The sequence below is a fragment of the Aspergillus alliaceus genome, assembly GCF_009176365.1.
Source record: "Aspergillus alliaceus strain CBS 536.65 unplaced genomic scaffold BDW43scaffold_11, whole genome shotgun sequence".
Lineage (NCBI taxonomy): Eukaryota > Fungi > Ascomycota > Eurotiomycetes > Eurotiales > Aspergillaceae > Aspergillus > Aspergillus alliaceus.
In genome coordinates this window covers 249,277-265,534 of record NW_022474694.1, presented here as the reverse complement: position 1 = coordinate 265,534, position 16,258 = coordinate 249,277, and the positions used below count along the sequence as shown (strand labels likewise).

General features: G+C 49.0%; 6 protein-coding genes across 6 annotated transcripts; 2 read left to right on the top strand and 4 right to left on the bottom strand.

Annotated features, from left to right (window-relative positions):
- Positions 1–1,094: 1,094 nt before the first annotated feature.
- BDW43DRAFT_318074 (GMC family oxidoreductase) lies at positions 1,095–3,035 on the top strand (the record flags this gene model as incomplete). Its single annotated transcript, XM_032048638.1, has 1 exon — positions 1,095–3,035. The coding sequence occupies one exon, from the start codon at positions 1,095–1,097 to the stop codon at positions 3,033–3,035; it is 1,941 nt and encodes a 646-aa protein (XP_031902502.1).
- Positions 3,036–3,234: 199 nt separating this feature from the next.
- BDW43DRAFT_309000 (major facilitator superfamily domain-containing protein) lies at positions 3,235–4,550 on the bottom strand (the record flags this gene model as incomplete). Its single annotated transcript, XM_032046618.1, has 2 exons — positions 3,235–3,277; positions 3,394–4,550. The coding sequence occupies 2 exons, from the start codon at positions 4,548–4,550 to the stop codon at positions 3,235–3,237; spliced, it is 1,200 nt and encodes a 399-aa protein (XP_031902501.1).
- A 321-nt stretch (positions 4,551–4,871) lies between these two features.
- BDW43DRAFT_25052 (TauD/TfdA family dioxygenase) lies at positions 4,872–6,335 on the top strand. The gene has a single exon (XM_032039801.1). The coding sequence runs from the start codon at positions 5,014–5,016 to the stop codon at positions 6,181–6,183; it is 1,170 nt and encodes a 389-aa protein (XP_031902500.1). The 5' UTR covers positions 4,872–5,013; the 3' UTR covers positions 6,184–6,335.
- BDW43DRAFT_25051 (glycoside hydrolase family 76 protein) lies at positions 6,336–8,175 on the bottom strand. The gene is made up of 4 exons (XM_032039799.1): positions 7,969–8,175; positions 7,640–7,887; positions 7,128–7,577; positions 6,336–7,066 (listed from the first exon to the last, which is right to left on the bottom strand). The coding sequence occupies exons 1-4, from the start codon at positions 8,063–8,065 to the stop codon at positions 6,488–6,490; spliced, it is 1,374 nt and encodes a 457-aa protein (XP_031902499.1). The 5' UTR covers positions 8,066–8,175; the 3' UTR covers positions 6,336–6,487.
- Positions 8,176–8,449: 274 nt separating this feature from the next.
- BDW43DRAFT_318070 (alpha-hydroxy acid oxidase) lies at positions 8,450–11,650 on the bottom strand (the record flags this gene model as incomplete). Its single annotated transcript, XM_032048637.1, has 3 exons — positions 8,450–9,286; positions 9,361–10,244; positions 11,629–11,650. 3 exons carry the CDS (start codon positions 11,648–11,650, stop codon positions 9,134–9,136), a joined length of 1,059 nt encoding a protein of 352 aa, XP_031902498.1. The 3' UTR covers positions 8,450–9,133.
- A 1,521-nt stretch (positions 11,651–13,171) lies between these two features.
- BDW43DRAFT_298711 (uncharacterized protein) lies at positions 13,172–14,532 on the bottom strand (the record flags this gene model as incomplete). The annotated part of the gene is made up of 7 exons (XM_032044599.1): positions 13,172–13,511; positions 13,560–13,590; positions 13,639–13,706; positions 13,762–13,879; positions 13,931–14,015; positions 14,067–14,312; positions 14,368–14,532. 7 exons carry the CDS (start codon positions 14,530–14,532, stop codon positions 13,172–13,174), a joined length of 1,053 nt encoding a protein of 350 aa, XP_031902497.1.
- Positions 14,533–16,258: the final 1,726 nt, after the last annotated feature.

The window sequence follows — 16,258 nt, the reverse complement described above, 5'->3', positions numbered from 1 at the left end:
ATGTTGGAGTGAACCTGCTATCCTAATGACTTTGGTGGTAAGCTTAAGATCTGGATACTTAGAGGGTGGAAAACATGACTTGAATGTTAATTGAACAATGTGAGGCGAAATATACAGTGGCAATCCAAGATACCCTTGCCTTTATTTTCTTCCTAGGCCCGAAACACACATTTATGCCGCACCCGCAATGTTAAATTGCTGTAAAAGTGAACGGACAACCCAAGATGATGGTAGCTTGGGTTGGAGAACGATTTGTTTTTTAAGGACGGATTGATATGATTAAAGATTCTTGGCTTCATGCAACGGGCAGATTAGGCACCAGCTTGGAATGTGAGTGACCCTCTCAGGGCCACCCTAGCCAAGAGGGTTGTGCTCGTCCCTGGCAGGCCTTTTTCAATAGTTAAGACATACCGGGTTGGGTTAATTCTTTTAAGGTATATGAAGGTGTATACCGAAGTTATTGTTTGACCCTCTATGTCATCATCCCCTGTCGAACACGTGAACTTGAATGTGTAGAAGGGTTTAGTGACTGAATTTAAATTTGTGAATCACGGGTACAATAATTAGATACTCTGAAAAATCTTATAATACTCGGTATTCCAGAGTTAGTTTAGGCTATTTATGGATCTAATTGATATCCTATGATCTGTTTAACAGCATACCAAAGGTATATCAGACAAGACAGAATAGTGCGTAACACAAGCTCGTATGACTGCGGAGAACCATACACTAGAACGGGATGGCAGTGGGCCGAGGGAGACAGTGAGAGACTTACTTCTGGGTTACGTGTAGTACACAACGAGATCTATCGCATGATGCTAGATGGTGTGTGACACGAGAAATAACGAAAGGTTGCAGCTGACCTTGTGCATCTGACCTAAATCTAGCTCTGTCACTCTCTTTCAATTTCCGTGGTTTCATTTAAGCTATATGAAAGACATTCAAACCGGATCTATTATAATAGCTTGAGACACCAATCTATTGGACTAGATGACCTCTGATAAACACTGATCTATCTTCAAAATATCAAGTACTGCGGTATCTAATACATCGGATACCTTTCAACGGTTTTGTGGAGGCGCGACTGCCGCACCATGCGAATCAATCGATTAATTAGACTCTCAATCCTGCTCATTACCCTAACTAATGCCGTCGATCTCAACGGCTATGAATACATCGTGGTTGGATCTGGAGCTGGTGGCGGCCCACTAGCAGCTCGACTGGCTCTTGCAGGCCATAAAACCCTCCTCCTGGAAGCCGGCAACGACCAAGGGGACAATCTCAACTATAGTGTTCCCGGATACGCAGCCAAAGTTACCGAAGATCCAGCTCTAGCCTGGAACTTCTTCGTCCGGCACTATGCCAACGAAACACGCCAAGCGCAGGATTTCAAAACGGTCTATGAGACGCCAGACGGCAAGGCGTATACAGGTCTTGACCCTCCTGCTGGTTCGAAAATGAAAGGAATCCTTTATCCGCGAGCGGGAACACTAGGAGGGTGCACAGCACACAACGCGTTGGTCTCTATGTACCCGTATCGCTCTGACTTTAACCATATCGCCGAGTTGACCGGTGACCCCTCCTGGTCGGCAGAGAATATGCGGAAATACTTCGTGAAGTTGGAAAGGAATAGATATTTAGTCCCTGGGAAGCCAGGCCACGGGTATAACGGCTGGCTAGGAATTGAAACGCCGCCGTTAAGACTTACTTTGCAAGACCCACAACTACTAAGTTTGGTCACCGGTGGTGCTTTGGCATTGGACAATGGGGCTAACGCTTTGGCTCATCTTGCTTCCTTGATTGCTGGAGACGCAAATGCTGATACCTTGATACGTGATACAACATCTGGGTACTACGCATTCCCTATTGCAGTTAATGATGCGAAGCGTAACGGACCACGGGAGTTTATTGTTGCCGTTCGTGATGCGGTCAATCGCGATGGAAGCAAGAAATATCCGCTTGATGTTCGGACGGATTGTTTAGCCACTAAAGTGATCTTTGATCATTCTGCTAGTCCGCCTCGCGCAAGGGGAGTCGAATTCCTTGACGGCACGTACTTGTATAGAGCCAGTCCATTGTCTAAAAAGGATAGAACGGGTACTGGTGGCACAGCCTCTGCATCCCGCGAGGTTATTCTCTCCGGAGGTGTATACAACTCGCCGCAGCTCCTAAAGCTAAGCGGAATCGGGCCAGCACAGGAGCTCCAGCGACACGGAATCCAAGTCATAGTCGACCTACCTGGTGTTGGGAACAATCTACGAGATAATTATGAAGTCATGGTACAGGGCCACGTCCCGAAGGACCTGAGAGCCCTTAAAGGGTGCACGTTCAGCTTCCACGGACAGCCCGACCCATGCCTTGATCGCTGGAGGAAATCAGTCCTCGGCGACCGTGGTACCTACGGGTCTTCCGGCCTCGCAGCCGCAATGCTTTTTAGAAGCACAGGTGCCACTAACAGTGACGTTGATGCCGCGCTTTTCTGTGCTATAGGTAATTTTCGTGGGTACTTCCCTGGACACAGCTACAATGCCACTGCGAGGCATGACTGGTTCACCTGGTCTGCGGTTAAAGCTCATTCGCAAAATAATGCCGGCACCGTGACCCTCCGGTCTGCCGATCCGCTTGAACCGCCAGATATCTTGTTCAATTACTTCGACACTGGGGCTGGTAACTATACAGCAGATCTTCAGGCAATATATGAAGCCATTGAACTTGGGCGTGAGTCATTCAAGCGCCAGCTTGTTCCTATCTCGGAAGTGCTCCCAGGTGAGCACGTAAGGTTGCAAGAGGATATCGAGACCTACATCAAGGACACCGCATGGGGCCACCATGCCGTATCTACTTGTCCGATTGGTGCTAATTATGACCCAATGGCTGTTCTAGATTCCAAGTTTCGGGTTCGTGGAGTTCATGGGTTGCGCATCGTTGATGGGTCTGTGTTTCCGCGTAGTCCGGGTACTTTCCCTGCTCTGGCGACTTATACCGTGGCGGAAAAAGCGGCGGATGTCATTCTGAGCGAGATCCGCAATCGTTGAGCATGGTAGATGGTATGGTTCGCGGTCTTCTTACTGCTCTCTAACTTTAACCCACTTTCTTTTCCAGGCAATGACTCAACTTCAACTTGGTTATCTATAAAAGTCTTCTATAAACACTTCCTACCCCATCCAAGCATTTACCTCCCCCACACCGGCAATTTTTGCAAACTTCCTTACAACTTGCAACGTAGCCCAATAACTAAACGGTAATGCTACTATCCACAACCCCAAGTTTATCCCCGCTGTAACAATCAACGCAGTCGGCACAGCCTGAACCCCAAACCCCACCGCCACGCCCGCGGTCTCAATTCCCCTCAATAACGAACTATATCTAATCTGATCTCCCGGTGAATCTGACAGATTCCCAATACACCAGTAGATATAATTCTCAACGATGCCCAGACTAATGCGCTCGAACAAGTAGAGCCCGAACCCACGGCCAAAGGCCTTCTGATCCACCCAGTCGAGAACGGGCTTCGTATGTCGGTATTCATCTTGGATAATCACGGCCCAGATCCAGGTTGTGGTGTTCAGCATTGCAATGAGGAGATACGTTGTTATTGCTCTTGTTTTCCGGTTCGAAAGCCAGGGGAGATCGACGAGCGAGCCACCAAGCCAGGTGGCTAGTGAGCCGACGATGGCGGAGAGAAAACTACCGAGTGCGCGGGAGCGCACGGTGAAATAAGTTGCTAAGTATGTTCCTGGGTATGCTTGGATCCAGCCGAAGTACCAGAACAAGGGGATAAGAAGGAGGATAGGTTTACTCCGGGCGAGACGCCACATAGCGGAGAGCTCTGCTCGCCAGGTTATGTTTCGGGGTGCTTCGATGCGGGTGCCATCATCCCGTTGGACGTTTTCGGGGTCTGAGAGGAGAAGGCCAACGGGTAATCCTAGACATTGGATTGCGATAAAGCCGAGATAGGTTTGGTAGCCTACTTGGCCCCGTTGGTTCACGTTGTGGTTGATGCCCAGGGAGATCGCGCCGCCGATGACGTTTCCGAAGTTCCGGAAGGTGAACCACGTAGCGATGTATCGGCCTCGTTTGTGTTGCTCCGGGTATCCTGTTGCGATGGCGCCTTCGACACTCCAGAAGAAGCCGGCGCTGAGGCCGCAGCTTACGGACCCTAGGTAGACCAGCCAGGTTGCGCCGGTGCGGTTGTTTAGGTAGAGACCTGCGGCATAGAGGGGGTATCCGATTGAGCCGAGCGCTAATGTGTAGCGGAAGCCGATGATGTTGGTTATCCATGGGCCTGCGAAGCACGTTACGGTCATGAAGGCGTAGAGGAGGGCATTGGCGGCGTTTACAAGGTCCGGACTTTGGGAGCCGCCCACGCCCAGGCCGTTCATGGCGCTCCAGATACCAGGAGCACAAAAGGCACACAGACCGACGATCAGAATTTGAAAGAGCGTAGTACGGAAGAATATTCGTTTTACTTGTTGGTGTTGCGATACATTATGTGGCGGTGTTGCTGGGAGTTGTGTGACTTGTTCGTTGTGCTTCGGTGTTGTTGTCATGCTGGGCGAGAGGGGGGTCGTCTTTTCCTCCCTATTCTACCTAATAATTTTCGGTGCTTGGAGAGTCGATCTGGTACTCCAAACGCACATATTCATCTACTATTGATTATATTATACATGGTGTTTCTTATCTGCCCCGAGCACGTAAGACGATACCTGCATTGCACGATAGCGACATTGCCTCGGGCATTGGTTTTTCATGCAGCCGAAGCAACGATAGATCGGAATCCAGACTTGCCTAACCATGCAGGGATTGACCAGTCACTGCAATCAGTCTTTGTCTATCACGTTCATCTGAGAAATAGCGGGGGTTGGCGCAATCTTGGCGCCGCTGAGCACATCATTGACCTATTGCAGATGCGGGGATATATCATATCATATCCATGACACCTACCTATATACCGAAGAAAACGACAGCCCTCTCTCCCAACCATCTAAATCTTACAATCCGAAAGAACCCAAAATGGCCACAGCAACAGAACAGCTCAACATATCCAACCTCGCCATCACCGACAGCACCGTAACATTTGAACCCTTCCCCCTCCCACCCACCAACCAACGCATCCTCGGCGCGCCCCATCCCCCAAACACCGTAATCCCTCTAGCCCTACGCGCATCTGAAGAAAGCCAAAGATCCCTAACCCTCGACTCCATAACCCAAACCATCCAAACCCTGCAATCGCACAACCAAACCTTCACCAAACAGCTCGCCCGCCACGGAGCCCTCCTCTTCCGCGGCCTCCCCATCCACAACGCCACCGACTTCAGCAAATTCGCTCATGCCTTCGGCTACAAGCCGCACGAAATCATTGGCATCGTTGTCGACCGCCCATGCCTCGCCCCAAATGTGGCTCCCGCAAACGAAGCGCCCAAGGAAGTCCAGATCTACAACCACAACGAGTCCCCGCAAGTTCCGCACGCGCCGGAGTACATCTTCTTTTATAACCAGCGGGCTCCAAAGAAGGGAGGCGAGACACCTATCTCGTCCTCGTTGGAACTGTTCCGGCGTGCGCAGGTCGAGGTTCCCGAGTTCATCGATCAGCTTGCGGAGAAGGGGGTGTTGAGTCGGGTTGTTTATCATGTCGAGAAGCAGTATGAGGGAGGGTCGACGTTGCGGCAGGCGTTTGGAAAGGAGATTGATGATGGGGATGATGAGGAGACGAGGCGGAGGAAGATTGAGTCGCAGATTGCGCGGTATGGTCGTGGGAAATATACGACATGGGAATGGGTTGATGGTGGGATAGTGGTTACGCACCGGTTACCGGTGATTCGGACGCAGCCGGGGACGAATCTGCCCTCGTTGTTTACGGGGCTGGCGGCGTATTATAAGCGGGTGCAGGCGAATGATGAGAGGAGAAAGGTCACGCAGCTGCTGTATGGGGATGGGACGCCCATCCCGGAGAGGTATTTGGCACATTTGGCGAAGATCACGGATGAGATTCGGGTATTGCATCGGTGGCAGGAGGGTGATGTGTTGGTTTATGACAATATTATTGCCCAGCATGGGAGGGAGCCTTGGGAAGGTGAGCAGGGGGATCGGGTCGTTTTGGCGAGTTTGTTTGATGGGCCGGATGTGCCTGGTGCGTACGGATTTGGGGATTGGGCGCAGGTTGTCCAGGCGCTCGATGGGTAAGAGGCACTTGAGGTCTATGCCGCGATTGATCGACCATGTTTCGTTTCTTTGGTCAGGTCTGTAACTAGCTGATGGTTACTATTTTACTATTTTTCGAGTAAGTGTCTTCTAGCACGAGGGAATTGAGGTTGAACGCTTAAATTAGGTATATGTATGGATTGAATTGCCATGATTAAAAGCAACCATAGTAGTAAAACATGATGTACGAAAGCTATTTCCGGAATAGAAGATATGTCCCACCTGACCGGCTTCAGGACAAAGATAAAGATCTGTACAAGAATACTTTTAAAAGCAACCCGATCGCTTATTGCGTCTTGATCAACCACCCCACAGCGCCCATCGCTCCGGCCGCAATCATGACCGTCAGGATCCAGGCTCCGGCCCTATCGGCGGTCTGAATTGGCTTCGACCTCGTGGGGTCCTTGCTGTTCTGGTCGTTGTTATCAATGTGATGTTCCGCGGCGTCGGGATTCGTATCAACCGTCTGCGGGGACTTGCTCTCCAGCAGCATCAGATTCGACGTGATCCCTCCCAGGGCAGCCATCTGCACCTCTAGGCCCGACATCCCATCCCAGGTGGGTTTACCCCATGTTTCACCGCAGAGGTTTCTGCCTTCGCCAGAACACTGTTTTGCAATTGCTTCTGCGGAGCCCTGCAGCTTGGGGACGATTCGATCCGCCGTCGAAGGGACTAGGATCGCTGTATGGGCCAGCCACATGGCTGTGTAGCCCTTGAAGCCCAATTGGTTACGGTCGCAGCTCATGATAGGCTCACATGCCACCTCAGACAGGACATTGCCGCCGAAGTTTTGGGGGAAGAATGTGGCAAGAGTGCTGTCCAGCAACCCATTGACGCGCTTCAGCCACTTTTCGTCGCCATTCGTCTACTCACAAGGGTTAGGGGTCATATTAGAGGCCTGGATGGAATAGGATGAGGTGACTCACGTAATTATACATAAACGCGCATCCGGACAGGTACGTTCCGTAGTTGTACGTCCATTGGTTGTTGCCGGAGTCTTTGCAGTTGTTCTCGTTCGATGTCGAGTCCGCCACATACCACTTCTCGGTACGAACGAGCGGGGAGCTCGCCGACCAGTCCCAGATCTTCTCAGCCCACTCTGCATAGGTGGCGTTCTTGGTAAAGCGGGCGAGACGAGCGGACAGCTCGAAGAGACCACCATTCGAGATGGAGTTCTTCATGGTGTAGCCTGCCTGGTAGGGCCAAATCTGCCACCGCAGGCCACCATTGCAAGCACTCTCATCCCACCGGCCAACCTGCATGTTGAATACTGCGCGGGCCAGCGAGGTCCATGAGGGCTTACCCGAGATTTCCGGGAAGCCGGTCTCCGACGCGGTGATACTAGCAAGACCCCAGAACATTTGGTCATCGTTTCCCTACCGGATTTAACAAGGTGGTTTGGTTTAGTCCAACCGGGGGGAATATCGAGATAACTTACCAGCCACTGACTGTAGTTGGAAGAGAAGTAATCGTAGTTATCACCCGACTGGAACATGAGATCATGTGACACAACCTTGTTGTATTGATCAACCCCGGACGAGGCCCAGTACTGAATCAAGGTCATGAACATAGCACCGGCGATATACCAAGTATCGGTGAGTTTGCCGGGAATACCCTCCGTTTGATTTTGGGCATAGAAGGTCATCATAGGATCGGCGATATCCTTCCCCGCATTGGCCAATGAATCTAGAAATGAAGCAAAGCCCTAAGAACTTGCACTCTTCCACCCGCATAGCCGAACTAGGAAATAAAAAACAATCGACATACCCTTACTATTCACCTGGACTGTGAGCGCCGACAGAGCCGCCTGCCCTTGAAGAAGGAGCAAGACGGCCCCACCGAGCTGTCGCCAACTTAGGCGCATCGGTGCTATATTTCTGATTTATGGTTTAATTCTGATTTAGTCGGTCTAGGTACTTTCAGGTATGGGAAGGGCTGGTTTTGACGGCGCTTTATTTGGTTCCAGGAACGAAGGGAAACGCATTATTATTATGTGGTGGAATTTTAAAGGGGGAACAGAAAGAGAGATTTGGCAGTGAAACGCCAAGGGTCTACTTTATCCGCCAAGATGCCCACGCCACTGTCGCTTGGACCAATAGGCTTCGTGCGCTACTGGCTAATTTGGGGGGTTTTGGCGCGTGCCGAGTCCTTGGGCGGTTTTGTTTGTTGCCTGGCTATACAAGTTTAGGGGGTTCATGTCATTCCCATGTAGATCTTCATTCAACCTTGCATCTTATCACGCATCATTCTTCCCCGGACGCTTACTTCATTCAAGGCGCATCATTACCCGTCCAAGAAATGACAGGAACTTCTTCCTTGGTTGGGTTTCTGGGCTTCCTTCCATAACCCTAGGAACAGGGCGCAGCAATAGAAAATTCAGATATTAGGGGGCACCGACAACCGACACGGAGGCATATACTACTTTAGTATTATTACCATTCTAACTAAAGAGATCAACCTCAAACGGATCCTTCACAATTTCAAAGCCGATCGAGATCACACTATGTGATTGCCTGCAGAACCATGCTATAAATAGCACTGAAACCGGCATTCCAGGGCGGATCGTGTTCGTTTAAGAAAAGGTGAAAGATCCCACCTCAATGCATCCAATGTTCTTCTTTTTGTCTTTGTTCTTGAAATATCTCCTCTTGCCGGACCGAAAGCACAACAAGCAAGGAAATGACTGAATAACGGGGTTCTCTCATTCTCCATCGTCAAAGTTAAAGCAAAGAGTGGGGGGCACGTGCACGCTTGGCCCTTTTCCTGAGAGGCTCACGGGACTTCGGCATGCATCCAACTCATTCTCCTTCTCAACTCTTGCCTTATGACTGACGGATACCACCACTACCATGCAACGGAATGATGAAACGCTGTCGATACTCGGAGTGTGCAAAGAGTAACCCAAATAGCACACCAAAGTCGGGAGCAACAGCTACAACCGAGCCAATGGCCCATCGCTGCGAACTACCCCTAACGAAGCGGGAGAAATATCCGCAACGCTCTTACACCCCGTCAGCTGCATGCAGTGCTTGAATTCTGTATACAGAACTTCCAGCACTTTACTCGCCCCAGCCTCCCCATCGTACTGCGCCAGGAAAAAGGTCAGCCACTCGACTCCACGGGGGATATAAAAAAGCAACGACCCGATGCATGACTTACCGCAAGACCCCAGATGATCGGTCGTCCGATCCAGCAACATTCCGCACCAAGCGCCAGCGCCTTGAAGATGTCAGTTCCGTTCCGGATGCCCCCGTCAATATGTACGCGGATCCGACCCTTGGCGGTTCTAGCACATTCGGGCAGAGCGTCAATAGTGGCAGGAGTGCCATCGAGCTGCCTGCCACCATGATTACTAATGATAACTCCCTCGCAGTTGTATTCGATTGCAAGCTCAACATCCTCCGCCGTTAGGACACCCTTGATCCAAATTTGCATTTTCGTCACGCTTCTCAGCCAAGGGATTTCTCGGGCCCACGAGTGCGAGCTTGAATTGACTCCCGTAAACCCATCCTCGTGCGTCTCGGCACGGATCATCTCCGACGTCTTCTCCAACATGGGAAAGTTCAGACCTGCGGGGGTTCGGAAATCGTTGCGGTGCTCGCCATACCGAACGCCAAGGATCGGACTATCTGCCGTTAAAAAAATCGCAACGCAGCCCGCAGCCTCGGCACGTTTTATGATACGCTCCTGTTTGGCCCGATCTTGCATGGTGTAGATTTGCATGGTATGTTCCATTGGTCCGATATCAAGTCCGGCCGCGCGAATTTCCTCCACAGAATAGTTGGCGAACGACGAAACAGCCATGTGGACCTGCTGTTTAGCACACGCTCGACTCGTCGCCAGTTCACCGTCGGAGTGTGCCATTGCCTGAATCCCCGCCGGCGCTACACATAGTGGAAAGGCGATCTTCCGTCCAAACACGGTGGTGCTGGTGTCTGCGTTCGAGACGTCCACGAGCACCCGTGGTCGCAGACGGTACTTGCTATAAGCTGTCGTGTTTTCTGTTACAGTGACCTGGTCTGTTGAACCGGAATTGTAGAAATCTAAATCCTCCCGTAATCAGCAACAATGGAATTTGCACGCGGAATATCGGGGTCTCGTCGCCCCGCACCTCTGGATGATGCGGCCAACTTTTGCCCCGCTGCCGATTTGATATCTTCGATGCAGAGAATCATATCTTTTGGTGACTGGTCAATCATCTTCTCTGCAGACCGGATTAAAGGTATGTAAAATGTAACAGAGGACGATGTTCATCTACTCGTAGTATGTACACCACGTACATATATCTTGCTCTACCTGGTGAATAAGTCAAGAGGCGCTTCTTATCAGATCACGTGGCAGCCTCTGTAGCTGCAGGTTTCATCTAAACGATCGGCTTACTTGTCAAATAATAGCGGGCGATTTTGCTGAAGATCGGCCCTATACTCCTATCACTGCTCTTACCGCCATGTAAATACGGTTGCTGAAAATGCGTGAGGGGTTACGGTAATTTGTCTACATACAGGCCAGAAGTCTGATCCATTATACGGAGTACAGCACCACTATCCCTCTCCAGGCTTCTGGCCGCTTACACATCATAATGGCTTCTTGTGCGATAGATGCTTATCATCTTCGATCCGGCCGTACGTATGCTGCTATTAATTGAGTAACGTAGATGTAACATACGCCAAAGAAACCGGTCAATAGGAGGGAAAAACATCGAAAGATACTGAGCCTTGATATATATCGCAACGGACCTCATGGCCCGGAGCACGGCGGCTAGTTTAAAGCATATATATAAATATCAACACCACCCCTGCATGATAACTATAAAGAACCCCCGTGTCGTAAACGAAGGATGAACAGAAGAAATTAATCTTACAGAATTCCATTGAACCATTTGCGTCGGAGTCGAACCATCCAAAGACCGTAGAAGCTCCGCCTGTTATCCAGACATTGCACATAAATGCACTAACACACTCTCAAGCATACTGTATCAAACCGAGATAGTATGCACGACATCACATTGACTTTATCTATCCTCACATAAACATCATACATCATAACAACCGACCGAAACCCATTTACTTCTTCTCCTCGCCCTCAACCAACTCTTCAAATCTCCTCAGGTCCATATCCTTCTCCAACAATGGAATCACATAGGGATCAAAAGTTTTCCAGTAGGGGTTCTCGAGATGATACTTCTGCGATCCCTCATTCAGGTACCGCTCCACGATACAGAAATCTTGCTTATCATGCACAGACTGCATAACGAACCAGGACAGAGTCTCCTTGTCCTTAGAGTAAACGGCCGAGGCCTCGAGGAGTTTAGCGTGGAGCTTGGAGATGGACTCCTCATCGGGCTTCGCGCGCATGTCTGTTCATACCATCGCCGTTCCATCAGCCTCGATCCAATTCAGACGCTCAATGAAGGTTAGAGATACGTACGGACAACGATTGTGTAGACCATTTTGGGCAGTTTGGGGATCTTTGATTCCGGAATGGCGAGGGTTGGAGGGGTAATGGAGCTAAGGCTGGGAGTTCTTATATGGGACTGTGGGGCGCAGGTGTTACTTTTGCCTTTTGGGGCTTCTTCGGTGAATACTGGGCTGGGTGGTGGTGGGGTGACCTTTTTGGAGATTGGAGGTTATGATATCATGGGGTTTGGGTTTTGATGCGTTGTGGTAAGTGTTTGTCTTGTCTCTTATGGGGATTATTCTCGGAATTGGGTAGGGAGGAGCGAGATCGGAAATTTCTCAAGAGACTGTAACGCGTTTATTCTTTGGATGACGAGGATATTAAAGCTTATCTTATCGATATAGCATCATATCTCGACGGCCTCAGACATAGGGGATATAATCACGTGGTTGGATGTTGTCCCGGTTTTACCCGCTGCAGGTCTCGTCTCGGATTCGTTCATGCCTTAGGTCTATATCAGGGTTGTGCCCTTGTGGCCTTAAGGCACATATCGTGTGAGTTCTGAATGATCGCTGGAGGGCTTTAGCTCGGTGATTGTTTTCACCACTTGGTAGGCACAGTACTTTTCACTGTTAAATATGAGAGACATCAAACGCCAAGGCCCCACTGGGATGTCCTTCCGGATTGCCGATCCGGGTGGAACTCGGATACCGAACATACGAAAGTCACCACCGGAGTAGTATATGGCGTAGACTTTTTGGTCTTGGCTCCTGAATAACCTAGAAAGTTAGTGTCCTCATGACACTCTGGAAATAGCGGATGTTGTCATTACGTATCAAGTTTGCAATCCCTGTCTAGGACTGCGTATTGATAAGTAGTTTATGCCTCAACCACTAGTGGTGCTTGGTGTTGTATCCTGGGCGGTAGAGTAAAGGACAAGGCTTCTAGTCATACATGTGCCGCTCGCTAGTGACCGAATCCTCAAGGAATAATCCCAGAACGTTCGTATTGTAGACCGAGAAAGGGGAGTAGATTAAGTTTATAACCCACAGTATTTGACAGGTGCTACAAAGTAGATACATAGACAAAAGACTCTCTTTGTTGTCGTCTACAGCACTCCTTTCGGACATTGCTATTCATTTAGACGAGATTACCTTTAAACACGCTAGGTCAAGTGTTGAATCCTTTGGCACCGCAGCTGGACAAACATGACCATTACTCCCGGACTTTTGCACAGACGCTTAACTGGTTTAAATATGGCCGAATGTAAGTCATTAAGACATCCGATCCACTTTAGAAGTCTACGGTGCGTAAAATTGGGTTGGCTAGGGGTGAACGAGAGTTGATTGATAATATTGTTTACTGATGATGAAGTGGATCTCTCATGGTGACCTCATTCATAAGGGTTAGACAAGGAAATAAAGTGGTCTATTTATTTTTGGTCATGAAAGTCATACTACAAAAAGAGTGAAGCCCTTCAGTAAGAGATATTTAGCTCCTAATAGAGAAAGAGAGGAAACAAAAAAACTCTTCTATACCCCTAATTGAATTTATATAGTTCTATCTTAAGCAATTAGGCGATCCTCCATGTCGCGTGTCTGTCGGGCATGCTATGCATCGAACGAGTGTTGTATTCCACCGAAACATCGTCTGTCCGCACGATAGCACCCAGAGGATGGCTATTTTTGTGACGTTCGTCACCAAGAATACTCTCCTGACTTTCGACTTGCGTAATCGAGCGGTCTGACCGTCTGTTTGTCCTGTGTCCGGTTCCATGAAACGTGTAATCCCGTAGGTAGTTCGCATCTTTCCGTTGGGGACTTTTCGCGCGGACGTGACCTCTAAGAGTCAGCTCAAGAATTGGTTGTAGAGTCGGGATGCAGGAGGCTAGGATGAGGACATTGGCTTCGACACTGTGGCTGTTAGTATGAGCTTGTTGCTATGGGAAGCCGTTGTCTTACTTTGTCCACATAACAAGATCCGCAGTTTCATCTGGTGTCATTAGTATCATCGGGTACGATGGTATATCCGGTCTCTCACATGTATAATCGTCCAGATGTGCTAAGTCTGGGAATTGACTGCTTTTCACAATGGCCATGGCAGCGGCTCTGTCTATTTTATCTATCATCGTCCGTAAAAGGATATTGTTGACGGGATACATACGCCAAGCCCATACCCAAAGCAGCGCAAAGCGCCAGCCGTTTCCGCAAAGGCATATGAAGTTTCATTAACACCGTACTTGGATAAATGGCAAGATACAGATCGACACATGCAGAGATAACTAGCAAATTATAAGCCGTGGTCTGGGCGGATGGCTTTTAGAGGAACCCACCTGCATTAGCAATACCATACCTAATGAGAAGCCATATGTTGCATGTTGCCCGGCCCTCATTCACAAGATTGTGCTCCCAAGTTGCCTGAGGTGGATCACATTGAAAGAATATCAAGAAAATACAGGCAAACGAGACTGTGGATGTAATTCCAATGAGTGTCCATAGCACTATACGTTGTGTCCTGCTTGGATTAAGAATCCGAGTCAATAGAGTCGTCACTGCGACCTTTGGAAGGGTGAAACAAAAGATGCCGACAGCGAAGCTGATCGTGTTAACCATGGTAATCGTTTGCACTGTACTTTCTTCCAAGTACCATGCGTGCCTTCCGTATCCCATATGTATATTTGCTGTAGTCATTCCAACGCATGCTAGAGTTAGGCACTATAGGAATTAAGTTAGGTATTCTCCAAGCGAAAGAATGATCTAAGGACACTACCAATGAACCAAGGATGATATAGTCATCAATACCAGCATTGCGAATTAAGTAGACACGGATGTATAATCGTGCGCCGACAACAAGGAATGTAATGGTCGATAACGCCCATATCACAGCCAGAATTCTAGGACCTTTGTTAAGGTTCGAGTTAGCACTGGCAGACATTTTGACAATGTCTGCCTTCTGGGAACGGGTTGCGGCAGTGATCCAGGAAGGAGAATTGTCATATAAACCAACCTGCCTTCGACTTGGGTAGGGCAGCCCACATCCACTATATGACTGGAGACAATGCAGAATTGGTGCAAACCCAAAAAATTCGATATCGTTGAAAATGGAGGAGGCTAAATCGTCGCTACAGCATGATTCCGCAGGGTCCGCTCGCCCTTATAGCGGTTGTATCCAATCATAACGGGAGAGCAAAGGAGATCAACTCAGGGATTGGACAGTTGTGAGCGTTTGGAATATAATTTATTCTTTCGGAGCATCCTCTGCACCTCTGTTCCCACTTCCAAGAATTTTAAGGTACTGGTGGATACATCCCGACTAATCAAACAACAATCTGGATTGTGATACCCTATAATCTGGGAAACTCTGCAATGAAAAAATAACAAAACATGAGTAGGCCTCTGATCGGCGGACACCACTGTGCAAATTTTTACGCTGCTTGACCTGTTGTGGAATCGTGGCAAGTTGCATTGCATATATGCCAACGCGGCACAAGAACGGGACAACCGCGCGAAGGATTCGATAGCTTCCCAGGGTGTGATTTCATATATGTAAGACTATGGGATATCCGCCCAATACTCTAGCTTGCTCTTCAGCTTTAGATAGAAGACCCCACATAAGGTGAACTCCAGGCAGCGGCCACAAGATGGCGTGTCTTGGCCATGCTGATCTTCGTTTTAGGGTGGAATAAGATCCGTTCGCTGATGAATCCGCAATCATAGTTTCTCCATCGTTTCCCCGAGTAACTAATTTGAGAAGCGGAAAACCACACTGTTTGTTGTCAACGCCTATATAAGGCTCGCCACCTTAAGCATTCCTTGAAGATTCGGTGAATCAACCAAGAAAGGGTCCTTGCTAAGCGTAGTAGTTGACTACAAAAGTCCAACAATCCTAATTTCATCACTCAACTCTAGACAACAACTCTCAATAGCACATTACAGAGACGAATATTCCTACTACACTCTTCAGATGGCATATGAATGCCCCTGACAGGGATCTATGGAGTGATGGCCCACCATGTGTAAGACAAAGATAAACCCGTGCCGGTAAGCCAAAAACCCAGAGTTGGCTACCACCAAGAGGTCTGTGAATAAGCTTATTGGGCTCGGAGGTAAGCCGACCATAACGGCTGGCTGATCCGCCGATTCTGTGACAACCGTGGATCAGCCACCCTTAGCGCCTATCTGCTGACCGAATTTTATGCGAATCCTTTCAGAGAATGCATAAGCCTTAACGTCTATCGTTAATCACCGTCTAGCCATTGAAAGGGGGGTTTTTCTAAGAGTGGAAACTTAGTATAAAGGCCTCCTTCTGCACAAGGCTTGGCGAATGCCTGTTCTCCTAACAAGGAGATTGGCTCTTCAACAGGGGACGACTATTAGTCTATGCCCGTTCGGGGGTTTAATGTCGCAATGTCTCAGAGCACTGCATATGTACCATACGAGGAAGCTAGACCGATTACTCAACGGCCGAATTTGCCACTGTCCTTGTCACGTAGTGGCTGCGTTCTGCTTGATGAACCCGCTATATTCTTCTCAGACTATCAGATCGCTTCATGCTAGTGATAAGTCCACAATTGTCAGCCAATTCATTGCTGTGGTTGCTGTTAATTTACTGAATGCTCTTCGGGAGGATACTTATGGAACATGATTCCGGTCTCCGGTGG